The sequence below is a fragment of the Brienomyrus brachyistius genome, chromosome 17, assembly GCF_023856365.1.
Source record: "Brienomyrus brachyistius isolate T26 chromosome 17, BBRACH_0.4, whole genome shotgun sequence".
Classification (NCBI taxonomy): Eukaryota; Metazoa; Chordata; class Actinopteri; order Osteoglossiformes; family Mormyridae; genus Brienomyrus; species Brienomyrus brachyistius.
In genome coordinates this window covers 19,077,797-19,093,694 of record NC_064549.1, presented here as the reverse complement: position 1 = coordinate 19,093,694, position 15,898 = coordinate 19,077,797, and the positions used below count along the sequence as shown (strand labels likewise).

General features: G+C 49.4%; 1 protein-coding gene across 2 annotated transcripts in view; it reads right to left on the bottom strand.

The window, feature by feature from the left end:
• The window catches only part of masp1 (MBL associated serine protease 1), a 55,987-nt gene that overhangs the window by 19,028 nt on the left and 21,061 nt on the right, over positions 1–15,898 (bottom strand). Inside the window, exon 9 of one of the 2 annotated variants that reach the window (XM_048980098.1) lies at positions 13,620–13,870. The exons of the other annotated variant lie outside the window; for it this stretch is intronic. Within the exon in view, the coding sequence (XP_048836055.1) occupies positions 13,656–13,870 (215 nt within the window). The 3' untranslated portion in view covers positions 13,620–13,655. The remainder of the gene's footprint in view (positions 1–13,619; positions 13,871–15,898) is intronic. 2 annotated transcript variants of the gene reach the window in all.

The following is a 15,898-nucleotide window of genomic DNA, read 5'->3' as shown; positions in this document are numbered from 1 at the left end:
TCAAGGCTCTGGATGCTGCGGGGCTGTCCTGGTTGCCACGCATCTGCAGCATCGCGTGGACATCGGGGGCAATGCCTCTGGATTGGCAGACCGGGCTGGTGGTCCCCCTCTTTAAGAAGGGGGACTGGAGGGTGTGCTCCAACTACAGGGGGATCACACTCCTCAGCCTCCCTGGCAAGGTCTATTCGGGGGTCCTGGAAAGGAGGGTCCGCCGGATTGTCGAACCTCGGATTCAGGAGGAACAGTGTGGTTTTCGCCCTGGCCGTGGAACAGTGGACCAGCTCTATACTCTCAGCAGGGTTCTGGAGGGTTCATGGGAGTTTGCCCGACCAGTCTACATGTGTTTTGTGGACTTGGAGAAGGCATTCGACTGTGTCCCTCGGGGGGTCCTGTGGGGAGTGCTCCGCGAGTATGGGGTACCGGGCTCCCTTTTAAGGGCGGTTCGGTCCCTGTATGACCGGTGCCAGAGTTTGGTCCGCATGGGCGGCAATAAGTCGGACTCGTTTCCGGTGAGGGTTGGACTCCGTCAGGGCTGCCCTTTGTCACCGATTCTGTTCATAGTTTTTATGGACAGAATTTCTAGGCGCAGCCAGGGCGTTGAGGGCGTCCGGTTCGGTGACCTCAGGATTAATGTCTCTGCTTTTCGCGGATGATGTGGTTCTGTTGGCCTCATCGAGCCGTGACCTTCAGCTCTCACTGGAGCAGTTCGCAGCCGAGTGCGAAGCGGCTGGGATGAGAATCAGCACCTCCAAATCCGAGACCATGGTTCTCAGCCGGAAAAGGGTAGAATGCTCTCTCCGGGTTGGGGATGGGGTCCTCCCCCAATTGGAGGAGTTTAAGTATCTCGGGATCTTGTTCACGAGTGGGGGAACGATGGAGCGGGAGATCGACAGGCGGATCGGTGGGGCGTCAGCAGTCATGCGGGCGCTGCATCGGTCTGTCACGGTGAAGAGAGAGCTGAGCCAAAAGGCGAAGCTCTCGATTTACCAGTCAATCTACGTTCCTACCCTCACCTATGGTCATGAGCTTTGGGTAGTGACCAAAAGAACGAGATCGCGGGTACAAACGGCCGAAATGAGTTTCCTCCGCAGGGTGGCTGGGCTCTCCCTTAGAGCTCAGTCATTCGGGAGGGACTCAGAGTAGAGCCGCTGCTCCTCCGCATCGAGAGGAGCCAGATGAGGTGGCTCGGGCATCTGATCAGGATGCCTCCGGGACGCCTCCCTGGGGAGGTATTTCTGGCATGTCCCACTGGGAGGAGACCCCGGGGAAGACCCAGGACACGCTGGAGAGACTATGTTTCTCAGCTGGCCTGGGAACGCCTCGGGATCCCCCCAGAGGAGCTGGACGAAGTGGCCGGGGAGAGGGAAGTCTGGGTCTCCCTGCTGAGGCTGCTGCCCCCGCGACCCGACCCCGGATTAAGCGGGAGATGATGGATGGATGGATGGTTTTAGAGGGGATGGGGCATGGCACTTTTTGGGGGAAATCTGAGGTAGAAAATATTGAGGCAGAAAAAGAAAGTGTGGTTCCAGCAGACACCAGTTTCCTCATCTTCTCTGGGAAACCCAGGTGTGGGGATGTGTGGGAGGACAGGACTGAATCATGGAGAACCTCATTGCACAAGTACTGTACATCCACATTGCTGTCAACACAGGCTTGGAGCTGAAGTGAGTCCTCCTGTACTTCATGTGGTTTGGGCTGCAGCATGGCCTTGATTTTTTCATTCTAGGCCTTTGTGTTCAAACTCTCCTCACAAGGCTGATACTGGGTTGTGGTTTCCATGCAGTCATTCTCTGTGACTTACAGTGCGGTCTTGTGGCTCAGCTCTCAGGACAGAATTGTGCATACAAAACTGGAAGTTTCTGACAAGCATTCTCCCACCAGTTATGTTTGGGTTCTGTCCATTTAAGCTGAAAAATTCCCAGGTTTCCCAAATCAGATTGTTAATAATATTCAGTCCCTTCATGGTACATGTTTTTCTGAGCCATGTGTTCAGAGTGAGCACCAAAAGAATTGAACATTCAACTTACTCAGCATGACGAACAGTTTAGTTCAATTAGAATTTATGATTCTTCTTTCTGCCAAGTTGAACAATAATCCAACTGTCTGTTGATCTGATACTATTTTTGGGATTCTGTAATCACATCCAGCACTGTCACTTTCGGGAATTATCATGTCAGTCCATTGCAGCTGTGTGAGTGTCTGATGGAGTCTCTGATGACCAGCGTGTGTGCACTAGCTGCTCTCCATCCTGCACCCACAGTTCACTTCTGCCACCGTATATGCTGTTTGACGGTCTGCATGCTGTCGCCACTTGCCCATCAGCCATGCTTCACTTCTGCCACCATATGTGCTGTTTCACAGTCTGCATGCTGTCACTACTCGCCCATCAGCCGCAGTTTCTTTGCCATGCAGCATTTGCTCCCGCAGCAGCATTAGTGCTTCAAATCTGTCCTCCAGACAGTATAGAAACCACTTTTTCACATTAACACTAGTATTAGCTTGTCTGGTTGTTGTGGCACAATTCAGTGTAGAAGCCCCCTGATAATACCCAATGAGTGGTTATTGTTATGCTCTGCATCAGCCTTGATCAATTGGTCCATGTTTTGTTTACCTCAGTTTTAAGAGTTTGAGTTGGCCAGTGGGGGTTCTGAAAGTTCTCCAGGTGTTGGTCAGTCCTTTCGGCTCAGTTGCTCTCTGCTGGATGAGGGTGCATGTGTAAGCAAGTCTCTCCTGATAGCACTGTCCATATCCTGGTTTCGAGCAGAGCAATCCTCTGCAGTAATCTGTAACAGTTCTGGCATCATGAGGAATGCGAGGAGTAGGGAGCCATTCTCCCTTCCAATGTGATTACTAAAACTAATAAAACCTCTATTTTGAAAAAAAAAATGCAATTCTACCCTTCAAGAATTTTTAGTCCATGACTGAGGGTTTTACATTTTAAACAGAAGCAGGTAAAAGTGTGGAATAAACTGAAACTAGAAAGAAAAGTGTGAGACACATTAAATGTGATTAATCAGAAGCACAGATAAAGACAAATAAGCCAAAAGAGCTACTGAAATTATTGCTGTCCCAATGACAATCCCTTCCTTGATGGGGCATCCTATGATAGCCAGGAGGATCTTGAAGAGCCATAGGAATTGTTTGTTTGGCGAGGAGTTCAGGTTGTTTCTGAAGAGGACTGACTCTGGTATCAGATGACAGGCTCTGAGGATGACGTGCCCAACCCTTTGTTTGCCGACTATGGGCTCTGGAGGATGCCTCTGCCTGCAACTTTAGCACCCAGCAAAATCGCTTTGCTTGCCGCATTCTCGCCATGTCAGGTCACTCCTGCCCCATGTGTCTGGGCATGAGAGAACTTTACCCTCCAGGGATTGTACTGAAGGATGTGTGATGATCCGCTGGTGCAGGCTTCTCCCATAGCAGTCAATGTGTTGGATCAGATTGCCTGAGGGCTGGTGGCCATTTCTCCAATCTCATCTCCACAGGAGTTGCAGCGGATTGCCGATGGCCTAAGATGCTTCTATTGAAGAAAGATGTAAGGCTGCAACCCTGTCCTTCACCCGCTGTCCTCCTGCCACTTTCCACCCCAGCTCCCTCTGGAAAGTCACCACAGGAGGACGTGCAAGTCAGTGCCATTCCTTCCTCAACTTTGAAGTGTGGAAGAAAGCAACAAAACCATTCAGCATGGAGCTGACATTGCATGGTCCAGCCCAAGGGAGGCCACTGCCTCACCCGCTCCAGGGGTGGCCACTGCTGCACCCAGCCTAGACGAGCTCCTGGTTGTCCCATTAGTGCCAGACCCAGGAGAGACTGCTTCACCAGCGCTCCAGGCTTCCACTCCCAGACAGCTCGTCTGACCTTTGTATCCTGAAGTCCCTCCGGCTTCTGCAGCACCTCCAGCCAGCATTCAATGCCCCAGTCTTCCTCAGGTTGACCAGGCCAGACTCACTGGACCTTTTTCTGAACCTCACCCAGCATGTTCCCATGTCCTCCCCACAGTCTGTCCCAATTGTAATAATTATAATTGATACTTTATTGATCCCCTGTAGGGAAATTATCTTTACGCCTCCCTCAACTTGCTCTTTGTGTAGTAAGTTGACCGCGAAGGGCTGCCATCCGTAGCGGCGCCCAGGGAGCTGGGGGTTAAGGGTCTTGCTCAAGGACCCGCAGACGTGTTGAGGCTGGGTTCGAACCTGCGACCTTCTGATTACAAGGACACAGGCTTAGCACACACTGAGCCACACGCTGCCCCATCCATGCTCCAGTGTTCTGACCTCTCTAGCAATGACGAAACAGGCCCAGGCAACAAAAAGGGAGAGTCAGATGAAGGCAAGCTCATCCAGCCCGCTGCGTAGACCTCGAGCGGTCGAAGGGTGTGCATCCAAACCCTGCTTTGCTTACAGTCCGGAAGTGGTCATATATATTATGACATCTTTTACTATGTCCGCACCTGTCTTTGTCCTTATGATGATACGTGTTCTGGTGTACATCCTTGCCACCAAGCAGCACCCTCTGGCCCTGCCTGCCTCTCAGTATGCGCCAACGCTGCCCCTCCATCGGTTCCTGTAAGCCTGTCAAGGGCCTCACATCCCGCAAGCAGGGGGAATTAGTCCCCTCAACAGCTGGGACCCAAGAGCCCCCAACCACTACAACCCTTTAGTGGCACTATAGAGCCTGTCAGATTCCCTGGACTGTCATCCTTGCCTTTCATGATGTCTAGCTGTTTGTCCCCATATACCACACCGTCTTTGTTCCCTGCCCAGTTCTCCCCTTTCTGTTTCCTTTTTTACTGCTGTGGTTCTTGTTCCTGTTTTTCTGGTTGTGTCAGGCCCTGTGTTTTTTTTTGTTTCCTCTGTTTTCCTGGGTCCCATCTTGGGTCCTTGCTCATGCCCCTGTTGTGCTGTCTGTGCTATCCTGCAGTATTTCTTCTTCATCATCCCTGCTATCCTTAGTCTTGTCTGTTTGTGGCCCTGGTTCTCAGCTTTGTCTTGTGTCCATTCAATTGTTCTTGCTTTCAGCCAGTGTTTGCTTATGGTCCTAGTTTGTACTGCTTGTCCTGTCTCTTTCCTTGGCTTTGTATTGCTCCCCCTGGCTTCTGTCTTCTGTGGTACATTATGGGTGGTTCTATCCTTATGTTTGCTCTGCCTATCTGTCCTGTTCTAGGGCTATGTCTGATTCATGGTTCCCCTGGTGTTTCTAGCCTGATCCTGGTGGGGTTCTGTGTTCTTTTGTTTTGTCCTGTCTTTACCTGAATGATAGTGTTGTATCCCTGTCTCTGGGTCCCCTCCCCAGTGCATCTTAAGTATCCAGAGGACAAGCGTTTGGGGCGGGGGGGGGGGGTACCATCACGCCCTGCCCTACTACTTGTCATCTATCCCATGCCCCTCCTGTATTTTCCTCCCTGACGTGGCTGCAACAGTCACACCCATTTCTTCGGCTTCTTACTTCTTGTTCTCGCCATTTTGTTAATCACACCCAGCTGCCTCCTGTAGGCTCCTCATTAGTCATGTATTTAATAGCTGCCCAGTCTCACATTCTCCAGATCTGTCATTGTTGGCGGTTCAACACTCCTGTCCCTGTGATTTCCTTTAGAAATGTCCCCTGTGACGGGGTTCGAACTGCAGCCTGCATTTTGGGTCATGCTTTCCTCCCATTTGTTGTGACACACACCTTTATTTAAGGCAGCATTTCTAAGGCGATTGCTCCAATTTATTGTCCATATTTTCTTCTACATGTTGTCTTTAACCAGGATTCAGTCTATTATGGGAAACGTAGCTATTGGACTTGTAATTCTGAATAAAGTTTGGGTTAAATTTTCTGTGGTATTTATGATTATCAGTTTTTATAAGTTAGGATGTTGTATCTGAAAGGTCACTATTCCAAATCCCGTGGTCAGCAGAGTAATTTGACCATTGGGCCCCACTCACCCACAACAGCTCCTGGGATTGACTGCACTGTGCATTGTGCTTTGGATGCAAGCATCCGCAAAATACCTTAACATGCAAATACACTATATTGCCAAAAGTATTTGGCAATATAGACAACTTGGACAACTGACTTAAATACACATGAACTGTAATGACGTCCCATTCTTAATACATAGGTTTTAATATGGAGCTGGCCCACCCTTTGCAGCTATAACAACTTCAGCTCTTCTGGGAAGGCTGTCCACAAGGTTTAGAAGTGTGTTTAAGGGAATTTTTAACCATTCTTCCAGGAGAGCATTTGTGAGGTCAGGCACTGATGTTGGACAAGAAAGCTTGGCTTACAGTCTCTGCTCTAATTTATCCCAATGGTGTTCGGTTGGGCTGAGTTCAGGGCTCTGTCCAGACCATTCAAGTTCCTCCACACCAGACTTGCTCATCCATGTCCTTATAGGCTTTGCTTTGTGCACTGGTGCGCTGTCAAGTTGGATCAGGAAGAGTCCATCCCCAATCTGTTCCCACAATGTTGTGTGGAAGTAAAATTAGACATTGGTAGGCCCAGGAGGGAGGCATATTGGGTCTGTTATGTCTTAGGCATTAGGCAAGAAGAGATTGTTTTGAATACTGTATGACCTCGCTTCGCGATAGCTGCCTGCAGTTAGATCCGCAGACCCTGAAGAAAGCTCGGACCTTGGAGAGGTAGACAGTGGAGCAAAAGGGGGGAAGAAACCACCTGCAGGGAGAGATTTGAAGCTGCCCCAAATGGTGCACAACGAGCTTAATAAAATATTTGCAGCAGACAATATATAATATGTTATATAATATATATATATATATATATATATATAATATGTGTCACGATCGGGCGCGGAGGTAAGCGGCGATCGTGCGGGAAAACGGGTAAGCAGGATGCAGGCAGGCGGAATACGGGGATTAACGAGGGTTTAATCAATAAACAAGGAGCTGGAGACATGAAACGCCGACTTACATCAATGACAGACAATGCTAACAGGTAAGACCAGGACTTAAAACCAGACAAGACTAATCAAAGTAATCAGATACAGCGGGGTACAATCAGGGAAATACACGTGGGAAGGCAGGGGGCGTGGCACACACGAGGAGTGGACGAGCCGGGCATGACAATATGTGAGCTAATCTGAAGGCCACATGAAGTTTGGAGGTCTGTAGCTATTGACTCTGCAGACAGTTGCCGACTTCTGCACACTGTGCACCTTAGCATGCGTTGTCCCTGCTCTGTGATTTTACGTGGCCTACCACTTCATGGCTGAGTTGTTGTTGTTCCCAATTGCTTCTATTTTGTTATAATATCACTAACAGTTGACCGTGGAATATTTATTAGCGAGGCAATTTCATAAATGGATTTATTGTACAGGTGGCATCCTATCATGGTACCACGCTTGAATTCACTGAGCTTCTGAGAGCGACCCATTCTTTCATAAATATTTGTAGAAGCAGCATGCATGCCTAGGTACTTGATTTTATACACCTGTGGCTATGGAATTGATTGGAATACCTGAATTCACTGAATTCACCTGACTTGGATTCTGCAAAATACTCGTTCATTTTGCAATCCAAAGCAATGCAGTTATATGAAGTTATGTTTTTATATGGAGTGATGTCTTAAAATTGCCCATAGTATTTAATGCTGCATGATTGAGAATGTGTGTGTCCTGTAATGGGCGATCATCTTATCCAAGGTGTAACCCTGCCCTGTGCTGCCTGGGACAGGCTCTAGCTGCCCCCTCCCCTGTGAACCCGGATTAGCAGCTGGATTCAGGAATGACTTCAGTTCATTGATGTAGGGTGGGACACAGGATTCTCTGGAATGCCCACTTGGGTGATGGATGTTTGTGTGTGTGCTTACTTCCTATTTACAACAATCAAAACAAATTTTGTCATTGGTTGGTATTTTCCCAATCATGGGGGTGGGTGAAGCTTTTGTTTGGGTCTAGCTGAAAGATAAATAGACAATGTAATTTTATCAAGCTTTGAAAATATTCTAGATTTTCCATTCAAAGTCTTTTCTCTGCAAAGAGTAAAAAGAAAGTTCTCTGAATGATTTAGAAAAGAAACATATTTGAGAACACTCATGTTCCATATGAGTCATTTTCTGAAGTGTAGAATGTGACTGCAAGACATCTAAAGAATTGTTCAGAAGCTAATATTTAAAAACTACAAACACATAACGAGTCCATGCTTCCTACAGGGTATCAAGCGAAGACCACGTTTAGCAGGACACAGAATCATATAGGAACATAAAGAGATAACTATGGGTGCTTTTCCACTGCACCAAGTGCCATATTTTTGGTATGGTATTTTTGGTACTTTCCCATTTACATTGATTTCTGGTTGAGTACCAGTATCAAAAGTGCCAAACCAGACTCAGAAAACAACGTAAGTAATGATAAAGTATAAAAAACAATGCATCTGGTCGGAAGAACAGATATAACAAAAAGGATGGCATGATAACTTAAAAAATTATTTGTGTAATATACTAGGACAGCAAGCATAAAGCATGCTGTCCTAGCAATGTGATTTTGTTGTAAATATAACAATATAATTTTGTTGTAATAAATATTGCGGCATTTATAAAGCAAAAATGAGTTCATACATTTTTCACAAACCTGTCCAGGAGTGATTTAAACAGAAAGGATGAAAATGATTACGACTGTCTTGCAACACTGCAACACATGCAAAAACAGAAGGTAAACTTTAAACTGATTTTTATGATATATTAGATAATCTATAAAAGTAATAATAATTAAAATTGAAATTCTAGCAATTTTTTTTTTTCCTTTGACAAAGAAAAATGATTTAGTGAAAATTTTACCCCCCGCGCTATAATGTCCATACAATATGAAGGTATGAAAAAGCCTGATCTTAATCTAGCTGATTAGCGATGTAAGAATAGCAAGTACATATATTAATGGTATTACTATCCGGGGGGCGGCATGGTGCTGCAGTGGTTAGCACTGTTGCCTCACACCTCTAGTACTCCGGTTTCCCCACACAGTCCAAAACATGCTGAGGCTAATTGGAGTTGCTAAATTGCCCATAGGTGTGCATGTGTGAGTGAATGGTGTGTGTGTGCACCCTGCAATGGGCTGGCCCCCCATCCTGGGTTATTCCCTGCCTCGTGCCCATTGCTTCCGGGATAGGCTCCGGACCCCCCGCAACCCAGTAGGATAAGCGGTTAGGAAAATGGATGGGTAGGTATTAATATCCCACATCATCCAGTCCTATAATATACTACAGCCATTTTTCAAAATCAGTACTAAATACGTTTTGGTTATCTCCCACGGGACCGAGAGAGCTCCAGAAGGAGGTGGACGCGGCCGGAGTGTAGCGGCATTGCTGAAAAGGGATAGAGTTAAGTTTTTTTTTTTGTTTTGTTTCTTTTTTTGTTATTTTTGTGTTTAATCAGTGTGTGAAGGGCACTGAGGTAAAGGGGGCTGCTGAAGTCCCGTGGCTAGCTCTTAAGGCAGTGAATGGGTTGTCCCTCCCGTATGTGGGCTACGAGGTGTTGGACTTCACGGTGGCTGGGGTGGAGATTCCTCAGCGAGGGGTGGTGATCGTGGAGGACCAGCACCTCCCGGCCCCATATGGGATTTTGGGGATGAATGTAATCAGGTATTGTTGGGAGATATTGCAGACACAGGGGGGAGCCCAGGTGTCTTTGTTTCGTTCTGCCCTCCCGCAGAGTGACCGGCGAGCCTGGGATCAGGCTTTCACCATATGTCGGCGAATGGAAGCAGCAGTGAGGGGACCGGTGGTGGAACAGGTTGCCAGACTGCGGACAGAGAAGCCATGGGTGTTGAGCCCCACCACGGAGAAGTTGATCTGGGCAGATGTGCCCCGGGGGCATTTGCGAGATGGGGACCAGGTTCTGGTGGAAGAATATCGAGGGGGCCAGCAGGAGTGGTGTGTGGCTCGAGCTGTGGCATGAGTATGTGAGGGGAGAGTGCCACTTCGTGTTTGTAATCTCCATCAGTATCCTGTGGAACTCCCTCCTCGACGTCCACTGGCCCGAGTGGAAAAGATCACGGCCGGGTGTATGCAGCCTCAGAAGGAGTTGGTGTTGCACCAGCCACGGGGGGGGTGGTTGATGTGGAGGTGCGGCCGGTGGCTGGGGCCTTGCCTGAGCAACTGCACGCCCTGGTGGCTGACAGCACGGGGTTGACCCGTGAGGAGGGTCGGCAGCTGCAGGAACTGTTGGAGCGGTGGCAGAGGGTGTTTGCCCGGGACAAAGAGGACCATGGTTGTACAGATGTGGTATACCATTGCATCCCCTCTGGGGCGGCGGTTCCCTCGAGGGAATGTTATCGGCCTGTTCCCTCTAGTTTATATCCAGAGTTGCAGGAGTTGTTGAAATCCATGCTCGAACGGGGAGTTATTACAGAGAGTGCTAGTCCCTGGGCTGCCCCAATAGTGTTGGTCCGTAAGAAGGACGGCTCCTGGAGGTTTTGTGTAGATTACCGAAAACTGAATGCTGTGACCCATAAGGACGCTTACCCACTCCCGCGGATCGAGGAGTCATTGTCAGGGTTGAAAGGGGCAGCCTGGTACTCCACCCTGGACCTGGCAAGTGGATACCGCCTTTACCACACCTATGGGCCTTTACCAGTTCGAACAGATGCCCTTTGGTCTGTGCAACGCACCAGCAACCTTCCAGCGATTGATGCAGTGGTGTCTGGGTGAGCAGGTTTATGACTACATGCTGATTTATCTGGACAATGTGATTGTTTATTCTCCCGATTTTAGGGGGCACTTGGAACATTTGGAGAAGGTGTTTGCACGGCTAGAGGCTCACGGTCTTAAGCTTCAGCCAGAGAAGTGTCGGCTGTTCCAACAGGCCGTCCGCTACCTGGGTCATATAGTCAGCTGTGAGGGGGTGACCACGGACCCCGAGAAGACGGAGGCAGGGCTGAAGAGGTAGTAGAAAGGCGGCTACCGGCGGAGGATGGGGAGCCGGTTGTGGAGGTTGAGCCAGCTCCGGAGGTTGTGGAGCCCTTGCGTCGATCCCAGCGAGTCAACTTTGGGATAAGGCCAGCCCAGTATAGGGAGTAGGTGCTCGGGGCGAGCCCCCATTTGGTGGGGGGGAGTGTGGTGTCCCCTGTGAGGGGAAGGGGGAATTATGATTTATGGGTTTATGGGTTGATTATGGTTTGGCTTTCTTTTTTTTTCCTTCTCCTTTCAGCAGTGCCACAAAAGCTTTGGGGAGTTTTTGCCGTCCCCCATTGGTAATTGAGGGGCGGGATTTGCTAGATTGGTGGGTGGAGGCAGAGACTTGATCGGGTTTTAAATATGGCCACGTCAGTGGTGGGGAGCGCGGTCCAGGGACGGAAGGTAATCACAGCGGTAGTTTTAAAGACGCGTCAGTGGGGCGATGCGCGCTTTCCCAAGCGGAGCGCGGACGTGAGTGAGCTGAGGTACCAGGCTACAAGTCACGGGTCCGCGGTATCGGTGGAGGGACAGCGAGCGCGCAGCCATAGCGTCTGGGGAGGCAAGAGCAGTGGGAAGGCGACGCAGACGACGGCTGGGGCGGGCGAGGGAGTGGCCCGGGATATTGTGCTTAGAACCCGGAAGTAAGGGGAGGTTCCTAACTGGTGGGGCGTAGGACGTAGCCATTCGGGTTATGGCCAGGACGGTGTGGTTCCGGGGTTGTTTGGCTTTGTTTCCCGCACAGGTCTAAGCTCGCCGCCGTGGGTCGGCTGGCTTGGGAGGCACCGGGCTGGTGCATACTGCAGCAAATGGATTGAGGCGGTGAGCGGCGTGCAAGCTACCAGGCTAAGAGGAGGACAGCGGGAAGAGTTTTTGGTTATCTCCCACGGGACCGAGAGAGCTCCGGAAGGAGGTGGACGTGGCTGGAGTGTAGCGGCATTGCTGAAAAGGGATAGAGTTAAGTTTTTTTTTTTGTTTTGTTTCTTTTTTTGTTTTTTTTGTGGGCCGGACAAGGGGAGCGCGCCGGCCCAGGACTGAGTCTTTAGTTTCTTTTTCATTTTGTTTCTTTCTTCTTCTTCTTATTATTATTATTATTATTAATATTATCATTATTACATTTTTGTTTGGGGGTTAGGTTTATATAGGGGGGACCTTTGCAGGTCACCCTTTCGGTTTTGTCCTCTCCTATGTTAACTGACTTCCTCTCCCCGCTGCATAAGTGTGCTGTACATAAGGGTGCTGTGTGCTGTGCCACTGTGTGACTAGTTGTAGTGGATATTGGGGGGGTGTGAGTGCTGTGGGGTTTTTTTTTTGAGTAGTGTTGGGGAATGAGAAATAACACTTGTAGTGGTGGTGTGATTTACCTGTTGGCGGGAGGGAGGTGGTTGTTGCCTGGGAGTTTGGAGTATCTGTAACCGAGCCCCAAACAAATCTGTGCCAAGCTCACCCAGTCTGTGTTTGCCCCATTGTGTCGTTGCCCCAGGAGATCCTAAAGGGTGTGTGGGTAGCATTGTGCTGTGCGAAAGGGTTAAGGGGAAGACTCAGTACAAAAATAGTCATTAGGCGGTGGGGGTCCTAAACCCTGGGCCACCACATATATATATATATAATTTGCAAACTCCTGCCTGGTTCTTCCCTGTTTCTCATTGATGAAGGGTTCTTCCTTGGTTCTTCAGTCCTACTTGTAGGAGTCTGATATGAACTGTCCTAGCAGTGCACTCCACACCTGCACTTAATGATTGCCATTCCTCTTGAAGGTCACTTGATATCATCCTACGGTTCATCAGAAACTGTAAAATAATTTAATCTCTGGCATTAGAAAATCGCTTCTGCCCTCTACCTGGCTGGTTTATGGTTGTTTCCAGTGTCTCCTGCTTTGCCTTATTCTTTTAAACTGTTGTTTTAGAAAAGTTGTTGTGCTGTTTTGAACCTGGAAATAGCCTGTTGCGCAGTGTAGCCTTCTGCTAGCAGAACGAGGATTAAACCAGGATTTAAAATGCAGATTTCTTTAAAAATACAGAATAGTCTCTTAATTTTTTCCATGGCTCTATATGAATCAAGATATATTGCATGAATCAATATATGTCAAATAATACAGAAGCACAGAAAAACAGAAAGGTAGATAATAATCTGTATACGGAACAGAGTACAACCCCTGGCAAAAATTATGGAATCACTGCACTAGAGGATGCTTATCTAGCTTTTTTACTTTGTAGCAAATGAACAAATCACAGATAGGAACCGGAAACTATTTTTGTTTGATAATTGAACATTCTGGCCATATGAAATATAGCTCAAAGAAATTAAATAGAATAATTTTAAATAATGCCATAGTTTTATACGGATCAAATAGAGGAAAAATGCTGTTGAAAAAAAGAAATACCTGCAGAAGTCTAAAATGCTAATTAATCTGCAGTTAAAGGAGAGTGCTTAAAGATCGTGTGTAAGCTGTTGTACTTGGCTAACTGATAGGAAACATCGGCCCAAAAAGAGAGTTGTCATGGCAAGGATTATAAAACTCCTTCAAGAGGGTAATTCAACACAGGGTGTGGCAAACGAGGTTGGCAAGACTGTTCCCATTAAGCTTGGTCCAGCAGTACTAAGACGGTTCTCTTCACTGAGCTAACCATTCTGTGGGAAGCAGGCGTGGAGGCCGCATGGGAGCGGAAGAGACTGACATTTTCAGACCTTGCAGAAGAGTGCAGGGAGACGGGATGGAGAACTACTATTTACCCGGTAGAGGTGGGCTGCCGTGGTTTTGTGGGGACATCAGCTGTCCACCTCCTGAGAAATTTTGGCGTGTTTGGGGCAAGCCTTTAGGAAGCAACCAAAGGTCTGGCAGAGGAGGCAGAGAAGAGTAGCTTCTGGCTGTGGCTGAAGAGGAGGGATACATGCTGGGGCACCCCCTAGCTCAAGGGCAGGCTGCAGGGGGCGACTGGGAGACGTCCCTGTCGCTGCCCCTAGATCAGGAGACGTTCCGGGTTCTAAGGGGTGAAACATCAAGGAATGGTGGTACCCGGCTGATGACCTTGCAGTAAGCCAACCTGTAGGCACTGGAGGAGGTGCGTCAGGCAGCAATGCCTTAGCAGGCGAAGATCTACCTGTGTTTATATACTGTCTAAAATTTAGTGCAGGAATAAGCAAAAAGGAAAAGTTGCAAAAGGAAATCATACAGGCAGACCAAGGAATACGTAAAGGTGTCAGAAAATATGTGTTGAAAATAGAAAATACACAATAAAAGAAATGAAAAACAAATAACCAGAAACAGGAGTCAAAGTTTGCGACAAAACTGTAAGAAATTGGCTGAATGAAATGAGATTTACATACAGAATAGCCAATAATTAGTCCATGACAAGACTCCATCCTGCAAAGCTGATCTGTCAACTGCTATTCAAGAAAGCTGGAACCAACTTGATGCAGAATATTGATATTCATTAGTGAAGTCCATAGCTCCTGAGAACGAGCAACAAAGTACTGATTGTGAATTTTTTAGTTGATGATTCCATAATTTTTCCCTCGACTTGTTCTGGACAAAACTGCCATTAATTAAAACATTTAAATTGAATTTGTATAAATTATCTTTCATAAAGCTGGAAAGTTCAACTATTAAACAAAAATGTTTTGTGTCAAATCTGTGATTTGTTTATTTGCCGCAAAGTCAGAAATCTGGGTCAGCATCCTGTAAGTGTGGTGATTCCAAAATTTTTGGCAGGGGTATACTGTAGTGCAAGGGCACTGGAAATAGTGGAGCAGGGGAAAACTGTGACGCCCGCTCCGTCCGCTCCTCGTGTGTGCCACGCCCCCTAATTACCCACGTAATTCCCTGAGTGTGCCCAGTCGTGTCTCGTTCTTTTCTGATTAGTTCCCTGTATTTAGGTCTCTGTTGTGCACTAACCGGTTGTCTGTCATTGATGTTACCCGGTGTTCGTCGACCTGCCCTGAATAAACCCCAGTCTGCCCCGATTTCTGCCTGCCTGCCTGTTTGTGGATCGCTCGCACTTCCTGAGCGATCTTCCGTCCTACTCGCCCGTGACAGAATGACAGACCAAAACAAAGCGGCTTACATCTCCGAGGAGGAGTACTTCCGCCTCGGAGAGCGAGTGGTTTCTTGGAGATCCCAACCCGGGATCAAGGAGGATCTTCCCGCGTGGAACCTCGTCCGCCGGTGTATGGAGACCCTCGAAGAGCTAGCCCTCGACCTGGACGCCCGCTTGGCCGAGGAGCTGCGCGAGGGTCTCCATCAAATTGCTCAGCTCCGGACCGAGCGCTCTGTCGCTCCCAGCAAGCGGGGGCCCGTCCTTCCGACGTCCGCGTTTGCGGACGTAGCTCCACGTAGCTCCACGTCCACGCTGCCAAGAGCCGGAGGAGGAGAAGGAGGGGACCAACGATCGCCCCGACGATCGCCTTGAGGGCATGTGCCCTCATCCCATCGGCCCTCCCGGAGGAGGATCGGGAGGGCTCCCCGATCACCTGGATGGCCCCCAGCTCTGCTAAGCTGCCTCCCCAGGCAGCCTCTCCTGTCCGGAGAGCACCGGTCCCGACTATGCCGTCGGAGCCTCCGTTACTGCTGGCGGACCCCGCTCCCGTGCGGCCGCCGCCACCTGCGGATCCCTCTCCCGTGCGGCGGCCGCTGCCTGCGCAGCCACCTGCGCAGCCGTCGCAGCCACCTTTGCCTGCGCAGCCACCGCCTGCGCAGCTCCCCCTGCCTGCAGCTCCCCCTGCCTGCAGCTCCAGGGCAGGCGCCCCCACTGCAGCAGCCTGCAGCTCCAGGGCAGGCGCCTCCACTGCAGCAGCCTGCAGCTCCAGGGCAGGCGCCCCCACTGCAGCAGCCGCGGTCGCTGCCATCGCTGCCTGCGCAGCTACTTCTGCCGGCTGCAGCAGCTCCCAGGCCGGCGCCCCCACAGCCTGCAGCTCCCGGGCCGGCGCCCCCACAGCCTGCAGCTCCCGGGCCGGCGCCCCCACAGCCTGCAGCTCCTGTCCCTGACCGCGCTCCTGTCCCTGACCGCGCTCCT